Source organism: Podarcis vaucheri, assembly GCF_965113315.1.
Source record: "Podarcis vaucheri genome assembly, chromosome: 6".
Lineage (NCBI taxonomy): Eukaryota > Metazoa > Chordata > Lepidosauria > Squamata > Lacertidae > Podarcis > Podarcis vaucheri.
In genome coordinates, this window is record NC_138764.1 from 75135619 (window position 1) to 75155414 (window position 19796).

Consider the following 19796-nt stretch of genomic DNA (forward strand, 5'->3'; position numbering starts at 1 on the left):
CTAAACAAAGATAAGAGCAGGAGTCTTGAAACTGTTTATCAATGGTTAACACCTAATGAGCAGACTGAGAAACCATGGGCAAGTCACTTGCAAGTCACTTGTTCACAGACTTGCAAACCTGCCACTTTTCATTTGTGATATATAGTGTGCATACTCTATTCTTCTGTGGTCTTTCTAGTCTGGCCTGGACCTGGTACCATCTCCAAGCCTAGCTGTGCCGTGCCACTGAGCTGCAGCCTTTCCCCAAAGCATTGTACTGTAAAAGAAAAAAGACTAGTGAGCTATAAAACTAGTCCACGAGAATGGGTTTGATCTAGAAAGCTTTGTTACCTCTGTCCCAAAACAAATTCTGGTGGAAAGTTGTGCAGCCCTTGGAGTTACAAAGAATGCTTGTCAGCCGGAATAGAAATCTCAACCCAGAACAAGAATCTGCTTTAGAGCAGATTCCCAGCGTAAGCAGATTGAGAGAATAAATAGAGTTTACTCATTATGCTAGAGGGCTCTACTACCGCTCATGACATTTCTGATTCCCTCGCTTTCACTCATTCATCTCAAGAATGGAAGTTGTGACTCACATTCTCAACCAGCCCACATTTGCTTTCCATGCTGCCGCTTCTTCTTTCCGGTGAGATAACAAGAACTGTATTTGTTCCCAAACATTTTGTAAAGGAATCTCTGGAGGCGGGTAGGGAGCGATCCTTCCCTGGAAATGCACCTCGGATAACCATGAAATTGCACAGAGCATATGAGAAAAGAGCTGCCTTTGGCGCTCAGGAGAGGTGTCAGATCAGAATGCAAGAGGCAGTAGGAGTGCTATGGCTTTGTGGCAGAGGCCCAGGGGCCTCACTCCGCAGAAGGCATAGGAGGGTCCTCAAAACAAGGTACACAGCAGACTGGCTCATCACACTTGGAAGAAAGTGATTTAATACACATTACCATGGGGGGGGGTGAAGACCGTTTAAGAAAAACAAAACACATTAGCATCTAAAGAGTCTCCTCCTATTATGTCCAGAGTCTACACACACTGTTGATTTAAAGCGCCCCCAAAGAATCCTGGGAATTGTAGTTAAGGATGTTGGGAATTGTAGATCTGTGAGTGGTGTACTAAAGTTCCCAGGATTCTCTGGGGTGGGGCCTTAAATACATACCATATATCTAAAGTTCATTTACAGCAGAGTCTGTCCCTGACCCCCATTGGCCTAGCCTGAACCCCCCAGCTTGCATAAATCAGAGTGGCAGCTGTCCACATGGAAGAGAATTAGGCAACCCATTGAAGTAATTTTATAGGAGGGGATCTAGGAGTGATTTGGAGTTTTAAAATGATTTATTCCTTGCACAATGTTAGTGTGTCTATGCTAAATTTCATATACGCATATATGCTGTTTTTTTTAACAATATACGCAGTATTAATTTTGGAAATGCAAGTGTGGGGAGAAGCAGTTTCTTCTTGCTTTAGACCAGCTTATCATTTGTCTCTTGGTGAAGGATCACCTTCCCCATATTTGTTGTGGTCTTGAGGGCAGGCCAGGAAAGTAGCAACTGCGGTCTCTTTAAATCTTTGCTTTCGGATGTGCTCCCCCACCTTTTCAACCCTGCTGTGAGCAAAAGGGCTTCCTCCCAGCACACACAGATCATGGCTGCCTCCACAGAGGAGGATGGTAGCAGGAGTCCTGGGGACAGCGCAGGCAGTCAGCCAGTGGGTGGCTCAGGCTGGGCTAATCACTCAGGAAGGAGTGGAGTCTGGAGGAAGCAGAAACAGATGCTTGATTGAACAAAAATGGCGAGAGAGGGAGATGGATAAATAAGAGAAAGAGTAAACAAGTGCTGGACAGGTGAATTGAGTCCTATTCACCCATGCACCTGCCACTATATAAATATTACAAAAAGTGGCCAGCTCCCTTTGTGGTGGTTCCGGTCCTGCTTAGATTGCCATTTCCAGAGGGGGATTCTCTTCAGCCCTGTGGAGCTTTCCGCGTGGGGTTCCTCAGGGTTTGATTTTATCCCTCATGCTGTTTAACATCAACATGAAACCACAGAGTGAGATTATCCAGAGTTTTAGAGTATCTGGTCAGCAATATGCTGATGACACACAGCTCTACTTCTCCTTTACATCTGCAAGTGTGGCTGTTGTCTTGCCTCAGTAATGGACTGAATGAGAGCCAACAAACTGAAGCCCAGATGATGATGATCATGATTTATATACCACCCTATACCCAGAGGTCTCAGGGAGGTTCACCTAAAAGGATCACAGTACATAAAATTAAAATAAAAGCAATAACCCATAACAATGGTACCTCAGGTTACATACGCTTCAGGTAACATACGCTTCAGGTTACAGACTCCGCTAACCCAGAAATAGTGCTTCAGGTTAAGAACTTTCCTTCAGGATGAGAACAGAAATCGTGCTCTGGCGGCGCGGCAGCAGGAGGAGGCCCCATTGGCTAAAGTGGTGCTTCAGGTTAAGAACAGTTTCAGGTTAAGAACGGACCTCCGGAACGAATTAAGTACTTAACCCGAGGTACCACTGTAATACTCCCCCCAAAAAAGAGCCACATCTAAAAGGGTATGGGATGTTGATCAGGTCAATCAAAGGCCTGGTTAAAAAGGAACGTTATTGCCTGGGGCCAAAAGGTGTATAGTGAAGGCACCAGGTGAACTTCTCTGGGGAGAGCATTCCACAGACAGGGAGTCACTGCAGAGAAGGCCTGTTCTTGTGTTGCCACCCTCTGGACCTCTCGTGGAGGAGGCACACGAAGAAGGGCCTCAGAAGATGATCTCAGGCTCCAGGTAGGTTCATATGGAAAGAGGCGGTCCTTGAGGTATTGTGGTCCTGAGCCATTTAAGGCTTTATAGGTCAAAACCAGCACTTTGAATTGGGCCTGGAAACTAATCAGTAGCCAGTGCAGTTGGACCAGGATCGGTGTAATGTGCTCAGACCGTCTTGCTCCAGTGAACAACCTGGCCACTGAATTCTGCACCAGCTGAAGTTTCCAAACCATCTTCAGAGACACCCCTACGTATAACGAATTGCAGTAATCTAACCTTGAGGTTTCCAGATAAGACAGAGGCTGTTAGTGGGTGGTTCCCTAGACTACATGGCTGGGAGGTGGCCTGCTCTTGGTGGGGTTACACTCCCTCTGAAGGAATAGCATGGAGGTGCCACTGGATCCATTGCTGTCACTTGAGGTTCAAGTAGCTTTGCTGGCATGGAGTGCCTTCCATCAGCTTCAGCTAGTGGTCCAGCTGTGCCCCCATCTGGACAGGGATAGCCTGTTGTCTACACTCTTGTAACCTCCGTATTAGATTATTGCAATGTGTTTTACTTGGGGCTACCTCTGAAGATGGTTCAGAACATGGGCGTAGCCAGGATTTATGGGGAGGGGGCAGAACCAAGCTATCTGCAACTCTATTGGTCAGTTAGTAAAGTATTTATTGATTGATTTGATTTTAGAAGGAAGCTTCCTCCTCCCCCCCCCCACCTACGCCCATGGTTCAAAAACTTCACCTGGTGCAGAATTCAGTGGCCAACTTGCTCACTAGGCCAAGAGAATCCTGGTCTGACTGCACTGGCTGCTAATCAGTCTCCCAGCCCAATTCAAAGTGCTGATTTTGGCCTAGTAAAGGTAAAGGTAAAGGTAAAGGTACCCCTGACAGTTAAGTCCAGTCGCAAATGACTCTGGGGTTGCGGCACTCATCTCGCTTTACAGGCCGAGGGAGCCGGCATTTGTGGCATGTGGCCAGCATGACTGACCTATGAAGCTTTAAATGGCTCAGGGCTGCAATATCTCCAGGATTGCCTCTCCCCGTATGATTTTTTCTTTATCCACTTTCTTCATGTCACGCATAATTTTATAATATTATATCCTGTCATCTCTTTCTCACCTTTTATATAAAGGTCCCAAATGCTGCAACCTTTTCTCCACTTTGGGATTTTTTTCTACTGGAAATTGGGGGCACAGGTGATCAGTGTCTTTTCATCTTTTTCCTGGAAGAATCTGTCAGTGATCCAAAAAATATGCCTTGAGGGCTATCTGTGTACATTTAAAGCACACATACCCTTCCTGGGAATCCTAGGAAATGTAGCTTACCCCTCACAAAGTTACAAGTCCCAGCATCCTTAATAAACACACCCAATAACAAGAATTATTGGGTGTGTGCACACTTTAAATGTATGGTGTGTACACAGACCTAGTTTGTAACCCATGTTCCTCAATACCTGCTGAATAGGTATGGACAACGCAACTAACAAAACTCCCAGAGATCTGATTGCTCAGCTCAGATCTCACTACCTCATTGCCTTTGGAGTTTTGATAGCTCTTTAAGTGACCTGCAAGCTGCATGTTACAGAAGGGACCATCTCTCCATTCCTGTTGCAATAATTCACCCACAAGGCAAACCATTCCCATCCTACACTTATGTCTTCCAAATGTCGGTTTTGTCCATGTTTATGGAGGATGGAATTTTATGCCCACTCACCTGGGAGTAAGGACACTTTCAGACAGTTGCTATTTTCTGTTGTGATTCAACTGCAAATTCGCGTTGCGCAATTGATGTTGATTTGGTGTTCTTACACAACAAGCCTGCTTTCCCCACCCACCCAGAATCAGACTTTTTGCAAAAAGGGAAGCAATGCACAGCAAAGTGTAGGACAGCACTTGCTTGCCACAACTTGCTTGTTTAATATCCCTGCAAATGAATCAGAATGAGTGCTCAATAAACTGGATTGGCCAGAATCTCACACAATTCGGTGGGGATTACTTCTTCTGAGTAGGTATGCGTAAGATCATGTTCTTCTAAATACACAAGTGCAGGCTGCAGATGTTTATCCTGCTCTGGGTTTCAGTGTCTTGAGAGTTGCTTCCTCCAATTCTTTCTGTATTTGCTTTCCTTTCTTCAATGTACAACAAAGGCCTTATTGACTGGCTCTGCCTTGGGCCAATGGGGAGGCTTCTGACCACACATCTATTCACTGATTTGTCATGGATAGTCTCTGCTGAAACTGCCGGGAAGTGGTTAAGCAATAAAAGCTAAGTGGAAAGAGCATTAGCTGTGCTGACTCCGTAGTATAAATAATATATGGAGAGAGCTCTATAGGTGTATAATGTTTCTGAGACAAACATTCGCTTTCTCCGCAGGCATTTCCCCTCGTATTATCTGCCTAAGACTGGGGCAAAGAGCCACCTGATGTGGGGAAGAGAGCAAATGATGAGAGAATCTTGAAAATACCTGGGTCCTTGCCAGCTGCCAGTGGAAAGGATGGTTGTGGAAGTCTGGTTGCATCACTCGGCTCTTGGAAGACCATTCTGAATCCTGTGCTTTGCTTGGCTAGGATGGCGCCTTTCTCTTTAGCCAACCTATCTGGGAGACTTTGAAGACTGGGGTCCTTCACAATACATCACTTCTCAATGGAGCATGACTTTCAGGTTCCTTCTTTTGCTGCTCTCACTTCCAGCCACCTGCTCAGCCACACCCATGAAAGGAACCCACTGGATGAAGAAATAGAGAGGTGCACTCTGCCCTACTGGGACGGGACAAAGGTCTGTGAAAAGGTAGGCTTAGTAGTGCTTGGGCAAAGCTAGTTTGCATCTCATTTTGGTGCTAAATGGAAACACTAACGTCTGATTGCCAAATGGACTGAGCAGGAAGTGGTTGGGTAAGAGCAGCACTGATTTTGCTTTTGGGCTGGGAGATCATATTAAAGAAAGGAGAGCTTGCCTTGTGTGGCTGTTGGCTGCACAGGGAATAGTATTGTGGGCAGATGTGCAGCCCAGTCCTGTGCTTTTTCTACTTTGAAGCAGAGTCATTGAATTCAGTGGGACTTCCTCCCGACTTGAAAGGTGGTGTAGAGTTACAATTTTAAACCTCTCTAGCATCACTTTAAAAGGTGAGGTGCAGATATTAGGCCAATCAGAATTAATTGATGTTTTTGGGTGTTTTATGGCTGTTTTATTAGTATTTTGTTGACATTATCCAGATATTTTGTACTCTGCCTTGTTACATATTTATAAATGTGCAGATTATCAATTTATAGAAAAAATAAAATGAAAATATTCTACCACATACTTTGTTTGTAGTCTAACCTATTTTGCTTTCATTCCCTTCTGTTTATTTTCTTTACAGGGGGTTTCCCAGTGTCAGCCACATACTAGTTCAGGTAGATATTTATAAAGAGAGTTGAGTAAAAGAACCTTAAACTTACATTGTTTCAGGCAATGTGAAATTCTGCATTTTATCTGATCCATCCACTGCAGTTATTATGTTTGCAGATGATATAACCATAATGGGTCTAATTACAGGTGGAGATGAATCAGCATATAGGGAAGAGGTTCAAAAAGTCTCCACATGTTGCCTAGAGAACAACTTGCACCTAAATATTAGCAAGACAAAGGAGATGGTGTTGGACTTTTGGAGGAAGAGAGAGGAACTAGCCCGTTGTATATCAGGGTTGTGTGTGTGGAGAGAGTCTCTTCCTTTAAATTCCTGGGAGTTTACCTTAGTGAAGACCTCACTTGGAAAATCAATACAACCCAGGTGGTTAGGAAGGCCCAACAGAGACTCCATTTCTTCAGGGTCTTGCAAAAGAACAATGTCAAACAAAAAATGATGATCTCCTTTTACCGGGCCACAATAGAAAGTGTCCTTTCATACTGTATAACAGTGTGGTATGCTGGTTTGACAGCCATGGACAGGAAGTCCCTACGGAGGGTGGTGAATACAGCACATGACATCGTGGGCTGTCCTCAGAGTTCGCTAGATGACATCGTGGGAGACCGCTGCCTCAGGAGAGCGAGGAAATTTCTTAGAGACGACTCACACCCTGGCCAGCACTTCTTTAATCTCCTACCTTCGGGCAGGAGATACAGAAGTATAGTCAGCCGCACCAACAGGTTAAAGAACAATTTGGGCTGTTGGGCTGCTGAATGGAAATAACAATAACAATAACAATAACAATAACAATAATAAATAATTTAAATTTATACCCCGCCCTCCCCAGCCAAGACCGGGCTCCGGGCAGCTAACAACCAATAATAAAAACAAGCTGATTAAAATACAATTTAAAAAAGATTTTAAAAAATAAAAAAATAAAATTAAAATAGTGGTGTAATTGACTTTGTTTCCTGCTTGGCAGGGGGTTGGACTCGATGGCCCTTGTGGTCTCTTCCAACTCTATGATTCTATGATTCTATGACTTCCGACAAGCAGACAGAGCGTGAACAACACTGAGTGTATGGGGGGGCTTGTTTAATTTCACTGCACACAGATGGTGTAGTGACAATAAAGGTCATTTATTTATTTATTTATTTATTTATTTATTTATTTATTTGAAAAGAACACAGATCTCAGCCTTTCTACTCAGATCTTCATTACCGCCCCCCTCCCCAGGTAACAGCGTGAGGACCCAGGGCCTGTGGAGTTGCCAGCCTCTGGGAAGGAGCCCTCATATCCAGGGTTCCAGTTGCCATGCGGTTCTTCTTAAGGCGTTCACTTGCTGCAGCTATTTCCCTGCTTGTGTTCCTGCTCCTCGTAAGTCTGTCTCCTTGGACCCAAGAGGACTCTGAGACGGTGAGTATAGCATAAACCACATGTTCTGGGCAGAATAAAAGGAAACTGATACCCAACAGGCCTTGCTACTCCCATCCTGTTGTTCTGCGGTTTGGCTAGAAGCCAGGGATTCTGTTGAGCCATTTCTGCAAAATATCTTCAGGGAATATAGGAACCTGACTCCCCACCCCCACCCCCGTCTTTTTTTGCAGGGGGGTGGGGATCCAGATTCTTACATTTAACTGGTGACATGTCTTTCATTGGGGTAAAGGTAAAGGTACCCCTGCCCGTACGGGCCAGTCGTGTCCGACTCTAGGGTTGTGCGCCCATCTCACTTAAGAGGCTGGGGGCCAGCGCCGTCCGGAGACACTTCCGGGTCACGTGGCCAGCGTGACGAAGCTGCTCTGGCGAGCCAGCGCAGCACACGGAAACACCGTTTACCTTCCCGCTATAAAGCGGTACCTATTTATCTGCTTGCATTTAGGGGTACTTTCGAACTGCTAGGTGGGCAGGAGCTGGGACCGAAAGACAGGAGCTCACCCCGCCGCGGGGATTCAAACCGCCGACCATGCGATCGGCAAGCCCTAGGTACTGAGGTTTTACCCACAGTGCCACCTGCGTCCTTCATTGGGGAGAGGGGGTCAAAGGCAGCTGTGGACACTCTGATGACTGAGGCAAAAAAGCCAAAAGGTGCTTCATTGGGGATAAACAATTAATAATAACTGATGGGATTGAAAATGTTAAGCCTCTGTAATGGTACCCTGAAATCAGATTTAGGGTCTTCTTCCTCTTTTCTTCAGGAACTGGTTTTGCACCCACTCTCTCACTTGATAGTGGGAACATAGATTGAAAGTGACAGGCATCAAATCACCATATATATCTTGGATTCTGATTCCTCATTATAATCCTTTCAAGTGATTCCTACAAAAATGCATTGTGGTGAATCCCCACCCCCTAAGAAACTCTTGTTCAGGGCTGCTTAGACCTCTTGGGACAGGGGGAGGTTTTGAAAGGTAGAAGAGACTCCTACATCCACCTGTGTTATGTAGCTCTAGAGGGCTCAGGTTGCAGCGGACAGGCAGTGGGGGAGGGGGAGGCTGCCAACCCTAAACTTCACATTGTATTGCTAAATAGCAGTGAGTGGAGTGTGGCTGGCTCTAAAGACTAGGAAAGGCAAAAGGTGTCATTTCCTTCTTTTCTCCCTCCTGAAACATACCACAACATACTGCAGGGAAGGCTTGCACCCAACAACCTCTCCTCCAGCATTCTTTCTCAACTGCAAGCAGCTCGAACAAACCATTCCCTCTGCTACCTATTTTCTTCCCTACCCCTCTGAAAATTAACACCCAACCTTATTATGTGTGTTGACTTCCCTTGGTGATTTATGTCATTGATAGACACCCATAATCAGCTGTTCATTACAGATAATGGAGAAACCCGGGGTTTTCCTGTAGCTGTGGCTAGGAAGCAAGTATGCTTACACACAAACAACAACAACAACAGGAGTTTATGCTGGCTTCATACACACCATACATTTAAGGCAGGTCCCTCTCTGCAATTCTGTGATTCTACAAACTTAGCATTCTGCATACCTTGGGAGTCCCTTGAGTATGAAGCCCATTTTCCACCTTGGATCTGGGGGCGGGCCCCATTCTCACCACTATAGCTTATAAGGCTCCAAGGAGGCCTCGGGGTGGGGGTTGGGATGGATGGTTATTCGGGTGTGGGAATTTGTTTAATTTTGGTGTGTTTGCAGGGGCGCCGACTTATAAAAAATATTGGGGGAGCCCGCGAAAGCTCATGAATAATAAATAAGCTCATGAATATGCAGATAAAGTGGCGCCACCTCCTCGTGAGCAAATAGGGGAGAGCGTGCTGCGCCTATTAATCAGCTCCGAAGGAAATTGGGTGGAGCTTTTGCTCGGGAGGGAGGGCAGGAGGCATGCAGCCCGACCCTGTGCATTTTGGGCTGGGGGACGGGCGGCGGTGGCGCTCTGCTGGAGGGGCGCCCGAGATTATTGGGGGGCGGAGCCCCCCCAAACGAATTTTTGAGGGGGCTCGGGCCCCCTCAGGCCCCATGGAGTCGGCGCCTATGTGTGTTTGTATCTTTTACTGTTTTTGGTTTTTATTGTTGTGTTTTGTTGTTGTTGTTATAGTAGTAGTAGTAGTAGTAGTAGTAGTAGTAGTAGTATTGGTTTTATTTTGTTCTTAAAGGGATGGGTCAGGGCTGCCTGGGAGTGGGCAGGTTCCACGGGGGGGGGGATGCACTGAGACAACCGATCCCAGTGATCACGGGTAGGAGGAGGAGTTACGCTAAGACCAGACCACGTCATTTCCGAGGAGGCAGGCTTAGTCGTTGTTTGAGGGACTATCCCTGCCTCCAGGTCTGGTCTTGACCGGACGGATACTGGAATCAGCAAGGGATACCCACATGACCTGAAGGTGCTGCTGTGCAATGCCAGGTCAATGATCCATAAAACCATTGTGATCCATGACTTGATCGTGGATGGAGGACTTGACCTGGCATGTGTAACAGAGACTTGGTTGGATGAAGCAGATGGGCCTGTCCTTGCCGCTGCTTGCCCACCAGGTTTCTCTTACGCACAGCAACCCAGGTCATGTGGGTGGGGAGGGGGGGTTGCAGTGATTTTTAGGAAGTCATTAGTTTGCACCAGGCGTCCTATTGGGAAGACCCAGTTTTCTGAGTGCATGTTCTGGAAGTTGGGCAATAGGGGCAGTACAGGATTCCTTTTGGTGTACCGACCTCCCCGCTGCGCCAAGGATTCCCTGCCCGAGCTGCTTCAGGTCGTGGCGGATGTTCTCCTGGAGATACCTAGTTTGGTTGTCCTAGGGGATTTTAACATCCACGCTGACATGACCTTACAAGAGGCTGCTAGGGACTTCGTGGAAAGCGTGGCCTCCATGGGGCTGTCCCTGAATAAGTCTGGCCCAACGCATAGCCGCGGACATGCCTTAGACCTGGCGTTCACCTCTATGGATGTTGGTGATCTGACATGAAGTAAAAGCGAAACTAAAGAAATGCCATGGTCAGATCACTTCCTGGTGCAACTGGACTTCCCTTCCTCTCTGCAGGGAGGTGGGACTGATTCAGATGGTCTGCCCCCACCACTTAATGGATCCAAATGGTTTCCAGAGAGTAGTAGGGGATGTTTTATCCCATGCTGATGGCCTTTCAGCTGATTCCCTGGTGGCTCGCTGGAATGTGGAGTTAACCAGGGCTATTGACTGTTTGGCTCCGAAGCGCCCTCTCCGATTGCATGGAGCCTGGACAGCCCCATGGTTTGCCACGAATCTGAGGGCAGTGAAACAATCGCTGAGACGGCTAGAGCACCAGTGGCTGATAACTCATTCTGAATCTGACCGGACACAGGTTAGAGCTCAATGTCGAGCCTACCAAGTGGCGATAGCGACGGTGAAGAAGACCTTATTGCATCTGCGGATACCCAGCTCTACCTCTCTTTCAAATCAGAACCAGTGAAGGCGGTGAAGGTCCTGTGTGAGTGTCTGGAGGCAGTTGGAGGATGGATGGCAGCTAACAGATTGAGGTTGAATCCTGACAAGATAGAAATACTGTTTTGGGGGGACAGGAGGCAGGCAGGTGTGGAGGACTCCCTGGTCCTAAATGGGGTAACTGTGCCCCTGAAGGACCATCTGATACGCACGCTGAGACCCTATCTGCCCACGGACTGTCTCACCAGAGTGGTGCATGCTCTGGTTATCTCTCGCTTGGACTACTGCAATGTGCTCTATGTGGGGCTACCTTTGAAGGTGACCCGGAAATTACAATTAATCCAGAATGTGGCTGCTGAGACCACATAACTCCAGTCTTGAAAAACCTGCATTGGCTCCCAGTACATTTCCAAGCACAAATCAAAGTGTTGGTGCTGACCTTTAATGGCCTTAGTCCAGTATCTGAAGGAGCGTCTCCACCCCCATCGTTCTACCTGGACACTGAGGTCCAGCGCCGAGGGCCTTCTGGCGGTTCCCTCACTGCAAGAAGCCAAGTTACAGGGAACCAGGCAGAGGGCCTTCTCGGTAGTCACACCTGCCCTGTGGAACGCCCTCCCACCAGATGTCAAAGAGAACAACAATCAGACTTTTAGAAGACATCTGAAGGCAGCCCTGTTTAGGGAAGCTTAATATTTTGTTGGAAGCCACCAAGAGTGGCTGGAGAAGCCCAGCCAGAAGGGCAGGGTATAAATAAGTTATTATTACTACTACTACTACTACTACTACTATTACTAGCCATCCCCTTTCTGCTTCCAAACTGATAGGCACTCACCTACCCGCTATTTTGAGCAGTGATTGTGGTAACATTGGGAGTTGCCAAGAACCTACCTGGCTTGTTGTCCCCGTATCTAGAGATGCGGAGCCCACAGATGTGCTCTGGAACATATACTTTCTTCTAAGTGTTGTTGTCCTGTTTTTTCACAGAGGGAAGTACGACAGTGGGCCCAGGATGTGGGCCTACAGCAATTGCACACTGACTGGAACCAACGTAGCCTCCAAAAGCTAAGGAATGCCACCAACTTCCTGAACATCTCTTATCGCTATCTTGCTGGCATCCCCCCACCCCAGAAAAGTGAGTACGGCACACCTCCCAAAAGGCAGATCAAAACTTCAGAGGTGCACAGCAGGCAATGGGTCCATTTTAGAAGTTCATGTTTGCATAGAATAAATTTGCATTTCAGGCTGTCGCAAGAGAATGTGGACTGTGCACGCACAGATCTGTCACATCGGCACCATGCCTTTTATGTATTCTTGTACCACTTTAACAGTCATGGCTCTCACCCAAAGAATCCTGGGAACTGCAGGCCTTTGTGGTCAGTGCCCTTAACAGACTACAGCTCCCAGGAGTCTTTGGAGGAAGTCATGACAGCTAAAATGCTATAAGAGTGCTTTAAATTTACGGTGCGGGTGTGATCAGAGAGAACTGGGAATGTGGGATGCCTTTGTGGGCTCACTACTAGGATCTCATCTTTTGCTAAGCGCAGACTTCTGCAGTAGAACCATGTTTCTGCTTTTAATTCTAGGGCAAAGGTCAGCAAACTTTTTCAGCAGGGGGCTGGCCCACTGTCCCTCAGACCTTGTGGGGGGCCAGACTATATTTTGGGGGGAAAATATGAACGAATTCCTATGCCCCACAAATAACCCAGAGATGCGTTTTAAATAAAAGTACACATTCTACTCACGTAAAAACACACTGATTCCCGGACTGTCTGCAGGCCGAATTTAGAAGGTGATTGGGCCTTAGTTTGCCTTTGTTGCTGTTTAGTCGTTTAGTCGTGTCCTACTCTTCGTGACCCCATGGACCAGAGCACGCCAGGCACTCCTGTCTTCCACTGCCTCCCAAAATTTGGTCAAACTCATGCTGGTAGCTTCGAGAACACTATCCAACCATCTCGTCCTCTGACGTCCCCTTCTCCTTGTGCCCTCAATCTTTCCCAACATCAGGGTCTTTTCCAGGGAGTCTTCTCTTCTCATGAGGTGGCCAAAGTATTGGAGCCTCAGCTTCAGGATCTGTCCTTCCAGTGAGCACTCAGGGCTGATTTCCTTCAGAATGGATAGGTTTGATCTTCTTGCAGTCCATGGGACTCTTGAGAGCTCAGCACCATAATTCAAAAGCATCAATTCTCCGGCGATCAGCCTTCTTTATGGTCCAGCTCTCACTTCCATACATCACTACTGGGAAAACCATAGCTTTAACTATACCGACCTTTGTCAGCAAGGTGATGTAAAAGTTGGGTTTTCTGTCCATTTCTGGCCTTACACTGCCACCCAGTGGGGAAATAGAGCTGGAAGCTTACAGTGTACAGGAACGCATAGCTTTCCTCCACCATTGTGCTTCCTATCAGGGAAAGAAGGAAAGGGGCAACTGCCCCTTCTGTCCATTTGCTCATTATCTGTACCTCCAAGGCAACAGGTGAGGATGTGGTTGATGCATCTCATAAGAACAGAAGGCAAGCCTGCTGGATCAGGCCTGTTCCCATCTAGAACATCATCCTGTTCTCACAGTGGCTGACCCGTGGGAAACCTGTAAATTGAACATGGGTGTATCAGCACTCTGCCCACCTGCAATTCACAGCAACTGGTATTCAGAGGCATAGTGGCTCAGACAATGGAAAATATTCCTTTCCATCCAAAAAACATGTTTTGCTCACTTGCCTTCCTTGTCCACTGTACCCAGGAGGCCACTGGGTTCCTATAGTACCACAGATATGGGGAAGGAAAAGGAGGGAGAGGCAGTGGAAAGGAGTATGAGGCGCTGCAGCTATATCCTCTCCCACTGCCTCAGTGTGGGAGGATCTCTGGCTTCCAATGCACCAAAAATAGGCGTGCATGGGCACAAACAACAACACCTTCATGTCCTCTTTGTGTGCACGCACATTCAGGGCAACCTATGCCCTGCATAGATGCATGATGGTCCCTCACCTCCCTTCTCAGAAAATGGAAATGCTCACCTGTGCTTTGCTGTCACTTCATTTGGGGGGGTGATTTTTCCTATGTTTTCTGATTTGATGCTGGGACAGGTACAGAAACATTCGTGCTGCTGTACCACAGGTAATATTCACAGGGGTGTGTTTTTTTTAAAAGAGCGAAGGAGCATATATATCACATTCTTTTCACTTTTGCTCAGATTGGCCAGATCGTCCAGGCAACCTGGTTTCAAAACTTGTAATTGTCATGTTTCCTAAAACATTCAGATTTTTAAAATCCCATTGGCACTCAACAATGTTGTTGTGAACCCAAGCCACAGACCCCGAGCTAGAGGAAAGCCTATTGGGGTTCGTGAGAAGCAGGAGTTCCAAGAAGAGTCTTAACCACCAGAGTGCAGAGTTCTGACGCTTTATTGAAGATAGGTATAGGCTTACAGCAAAGCAGCCTGCCTGTTCCCCTTGCCCTGGCTCAAAGCCTTCTGTGGGACGGACTCTACAGCAAGGAGACAGCTTGTCCGCATCCAAGCAAAGATATATACAGTATTTATACAGCAGGGCAGTCTGTGTCAGCCACCTGACCAAGTTGCAGGTATCCAATACCCAAAACATGATAGGTAGTTCTTCTTCTGGGCTCTGAGCCCAACATCCCAGTTCCCACTGATAAGGGTACCATCAAAGCAAACCAATTAGGATATCAAATCAGGCATGTGTAAACATATATGAGCTCATAGCCATAGCAACTACCAATTAATTGTAGGCCTATCTTGAGTGCCAAGATGATGCAAGCACAGCTTCCAGAGCCATTCACCTTTGGTACAACACAACCATTTTATGGGTCAAAAGTGCACACTATCACTTTCTTGCTGCTGGTGAATAGGACTTGTGCAACAAACTTGTCTATGTTAGCCAGGACCTATCTAAATTTTAAATTTAGGATTTCAGAACATTCTGAAATTAACAGAAGAGTCTATCTCCAGGCGAGTTACATAAAAGCTAGCTGAAGATGTAGAGCACAAAGGTTTTGATCTAGGCGATCCTTTCATACACAAAGATGGTCATTTGTTGGCCTGATCCAGACGCATGTTGAGTGGGCAGAGTTTGAAATCCAAACTCATAAAGCTAACAGAGTGGGAGAAATTATTCCCACAGACATGCAACCCTTTAATGGTCGAGTTTATTTTTAATATACAAAACTAACCTAGAATTCTTCATATATTCCAAGTCCGTTTTGTCAACTTAGCAAAAAATTATGGTCAGAAATGTCCTGAGATGACATTTTAGCAGAAATTGAATAACTCTGCATCAAACAGTAACAACACTGTGCCTTGCCTTTTCTGTTCTGCAACTCTAAACAACAGTTTTGCTAAATGTTGGTCTGACATTAGCTAGAGATTTTTCCAGAATAAAATCCTGGATTCACAAATGCATGCTAAAGCACTTTCGTTTGTCTGTCTTGAATTTACTGCCAGCCTCTTTGATTTAGCGATGTTCTTGCGGATTTGTGTAGATGCAAGGAACTGCTTTTCCCATTGATTGGAAACAATATGCCTGTTATAATCTGCTGCCAGCCTGCCTTGCATTCATGAGGTGTCTCCCCTTTGGCTCCTGATTTCAGAGTTTCTGACTGTGGGGCTGTGTTCTGTCAAGCGGAAGCGAGAGAACTACCTTCTGGAAACCCTGCAGTCTATCTTTCAACAATCAACGCGTGAAGAGCTGAGAGAGATGGTGGTGGTGGTCCACTTAGCTGATTCAGACCAGGAGTGGAATTCTCAAGCACTGGAGAAAATTGCCAAGAGGTTTGCTCCACAAGTCTTGCTGGGCCGCCTGCTGGTCATCCATGCTCCTTCTGAATACTACCCTCCCTTGGAAGGCCTGAAACGGAATTTCAATGATGCCGAAGACCGTGTGCGATTCAGATCGAAGCAGAATGTGGATTACGCCTACCTCATGAACTTTGCAGCCAACCTCTCCACCTACTTTCTCATGATTGAGGATGACGTCCGTTGTTCCAAGTCCTTCTCCACGGCCATCAGGAAGTCTGTGGCATCTCGGGAAGGCTCCCCCTGGGTCACCCTGGAGTTCTCCAAGCTTGGCTACATTGGCAAGCTTTACCACTCCAGCGACCTGCCCCGTCTCGCTCAGTTCCTCCTGCTCTTTTACCAAGAGATGCCCTGTGACTGGCTTTTTGTGCATTTCCGCCTCCTTCTTACCCAGAAGGACGCGATCCGTTTCAAGCCATCCCTATTCCAGCACATTGGCCACTACTCTTCCTTCCAGGGCACAGTAAACAAGCTGAAGGATGAAGACTTTGAAGAGGACCTCTCCACACACCCTGACAACCCCCCTGCAGATATGATTACAGATATTAAGACATTTGAGAATTACCTTCCCAGCAAGGCTTACAGCAACATGGAAGACTACTTCTGGGGCAAGGACCCCTCTGCTGGGAATTCATTCACAATTGTTTTTAAGCAAGCTACCCAAATCTTCCGCATCCAGATCCTCACAGGCTCCAAACAGCGCCCAGGAGACTATCTCCGGGCGGGGACTGTGGAGTTGGGCACCCAGAAGGGCCGGGGTGGCTTGCGCTGTACTAGCTACACCCCAATTGGACACTTTGAGCATGGAAGCTTTGACAAGCAAGGCCTGGAGGGCAGGACTGCCTCTGCCCCTGAGTGTGTGCGCATAACAGTGACTACGACTCAGAGTGAATGGCTGATCATAAGCAGCATAAGCATCTGGACAAAGGCTGGTCCCTGAACTGGATGGCAATTTTAGTTCAAGCGCTCTCATGACAATCTTGTGATACTAAGGGTGGTAGACTGGTGGGGTTTTAATTTAGCCGAAGCCAGTAATTAAACATCCTACACCAAATCTGTAATTCAACAGAGGGAAGGTTAGCCTCCAAGCACAAAGAAGCACTTGGAACACAGGATGGAACAGAGATTTTTTTGCCTTAGGAACTTAGATGTTCAGGTGGCTATCAACATGATGGACAGTACTAGAGCTAGAGAACTGGTGGACAGTGTCCATCCTCCACTCTTTTGCCTCCCTAATGCACAGATGTGATTGCAAAATCACAGCTCACTTCCTTCCCAGGGAGAGTAGCTATGGGTGGCAGTAAGCCAAGAAAAGTCCTGTGAAGTGGTTTCTCTATTGCATCCTCCAGTTATGTTAACATTTCTATGTGCGGCTACACACTTTTTAAAAAATGGAATGTCAATGGGATCATGAATATGAAGATGGACACAAGCTAGGCCAATCTGGTGACACAGAGAACTTAAGGAGAGAATAGCACTGTTTGGGTGCAGTTGAAAATACTGCATTATTGGTGAATGCAAAGATTTGTAACTACCATAGCAGCTTATTATGACCAAGAATGCAAACTCTGATGATGATGATGATGATGATAGTAATAGTCATAATTTATTACTTATACCCCACCCATCTGACTGGGTTGCTGCAGCCATGCTGGGTGGCTTCCAATAGAATATAAAAAAACATAATGAAACATCAAGCATCAAAAACTTCCTGAAACAGATGTTACCTTCAGATGTCTTCTGAAAGTCATGTAGTTGTTTATCTCTTTGACATCTGATGGGAGGGCGTTCCACAGGGTGGATGTCACTACCGAGAAAGCCCTCTGCCTGGTTCCCTGTAACCTCACTTCTCTCAGTGAGTGGGAAAACGCTTATGGAGATGGCAGTATTGAGTCAGTAGCTCATGTGCTTCTAGCTTGCACTCTTCATGAAGATTTTAGGAGTGAGGTTCCTACTATCCATACCAGGTCGCTCAACCATTGCTACTGTGTCCGTCCTTCTAGCAGATCAAGACAATCAGGCGACAGCAAAAACTGCCAGGTTTTTACCAGGGGCAATCAGAATAAGATCTATTATTTGATTATTAACGTAAACTTCCAGAATGTATTTTGTATAGTTAAGTTTTTACCTCTATCTTCAGGACACTATCTTTTACTTTATTTCTACGGCTACTGGCTGGTGCAAATAAAGATTATTCTGATTCTGATTCTGGCATCTGATACAATGTACTAGGGAAAAAAATGTAGCACAGTGACCCCATAAATGACAGTGCAACAAGACAGTAGCAGTGAGTGGTATCGTACTTCTCATCAAAATGACTTGAAGCACATTTTTGCAAAAATTCTGTCTCTAAAGATGTTTCCCCTAAACAGCCATGTTTGTTCACCTGTGTTATCCTTGCTGCATTTGAGATTCCCCATTATTTAGCCAGATAGGCTCTATTGTTCAGCGGGGTAACTAGATTTAACTTTTTTACTTTTATCATATTGTCTGCCTTTTAATTCATCTGCTCAACTAGTGCTCAAAATGCAGTCCTGAACTAAGCCACTACCAGCTTTGATCAACATGGAATAGTATGTCAATGTACCTTAAATCTATGTCATTGTACTGTAAATCTGAGAAACCCCTTCCCACAAAGGACATATGGCACTTCAGTCTCGTATATCTAAAAAAACTCTTGGTGATCAGGAGACTTTCCTTTGGAAGAACATATGTTAATAGCACAGAAGGACTGCTAGATTTTTAGAATGCATGGGACCTGAAACAAAAAGTTTAAGTATGGAGTGTTCCTGCTCATTGCCAACCAGCCAACCCTGCCCTATTCTAGGGAGCTCCATTCCATCCCCCCTTCCAGATTTCCATTCCCATTCCCCTCAAACATCACTCAGCATTGTGTGGCCATTGGCCACCATTTTGGAACTCCCTGTACACAAAGTTGTTTGTACTTCTGCACACCCAAAACCTCCTGCTACCTCTCTTGGGCACGAATGGAACCACACCCAGTGATCTTTGCTATTTGTATCTATGAGGGTTGAGCAGATTATCAACTCTGGAATGCAAAAGCCCCATCATCCCTGGGCTAATGGAAGGTCTTTCTGTGTGAAGTAACAACTCAAACAGTTTCACAGATTCATAAAATTGTAGAGTTGGAAGGGACCAGGAGGGTCATCTTATTCAACCCCTGCAAGGCAGGAATCTTTTGCCCAGTGTGGGGCATGAACCCACAACTCTGACATTAAGAGAATCATGCTCAACCAACTGAGCAAAACAAGGAGGCAGAGAATTAGCAAAGAACCTAAGAGTATTTTGGGGTGCAGTGTGCCTCTCTCTGAGGATCCGATGTGGGACAGTGGACTATGAATGCAGCGGTGCTTGTATCCATCTATGTTCTACTACGTCTATGTTTTTGTGAATAAACCAAATATTCAAAAATGCTGTAAGTATCCAGTGTTCCTTCAGGAGCTTACTCTCACTTTGGGAAGTTGTAATTGGGAGGTATAGTCCAATAATGTATTGAGGACATCATGTTGGCCATTAGTGCTCTAGGCCAAACTCGTGCCACCTACTTCCATATCAGCCATTTTCTGTGGATTAGCCACACTTTGTTCACTCACTTCTATGAGGCATGAGCATGACATTGTGCTCAAAAACATCCCTCTCCCTTGTTTTCCCTGTTCAGTTTTCTCCAGAGCTCATAAAAGCCAACATTTTCAACACTACGGAACAACTGCATGATTTTCTCAGGTGCAGGCAATCCATTGCATAGCTATTCTGTAGGTTGGGGGCTAGTTATGGGCCTATATGGATTGCTCTTGCCTGATCGGTGTCGTCTCTTTAGAAATCCGCTCTTACCATTTTTACCATTCCCTTTCCAAAGACTACTTTATTTGAAAGGCATGAAGACTTATCTGGGACTAGAGTATGACAATATTGCTTGCCCCTCTTGCCATGCCAAAGGGCAGGCTGGTGAGTGAGA

At 46.2% G+C, this 19796-nt stretch overlaps 1 protein-coding gene across 1 annotated transcript; it reads left to right on the plus strand.

Moving 5' to 3' along the window:
- The first annotated feature begins 5412 nt into the window (after positions 1-5412).
- LOC309534918 (alpha-1,6-mannosyl-glycoprotein 4-beta-N-acetylglucosaminyltransferase-like) lies at positions 5413-19255 on the plus strand. Its single transcript, XM_082227496.1, has 4 exons — positions 5413-5549; positions 7384-7563; positions 11998-12145; positions 15616-19255. Exons 2-4 carry the CDS (start codon positions 7462-7464, stop codon positions 16758-16760), a joined length of 1395 nt encoding a protein of 464 aa, XP_082083622.1. The 5' UTR covers positions 5413-5549; positions 7384-7461; the 3' UTR covers positions 16761-19255.
- Positions 19256-19796: the final 541 nt, after the last annotated feature.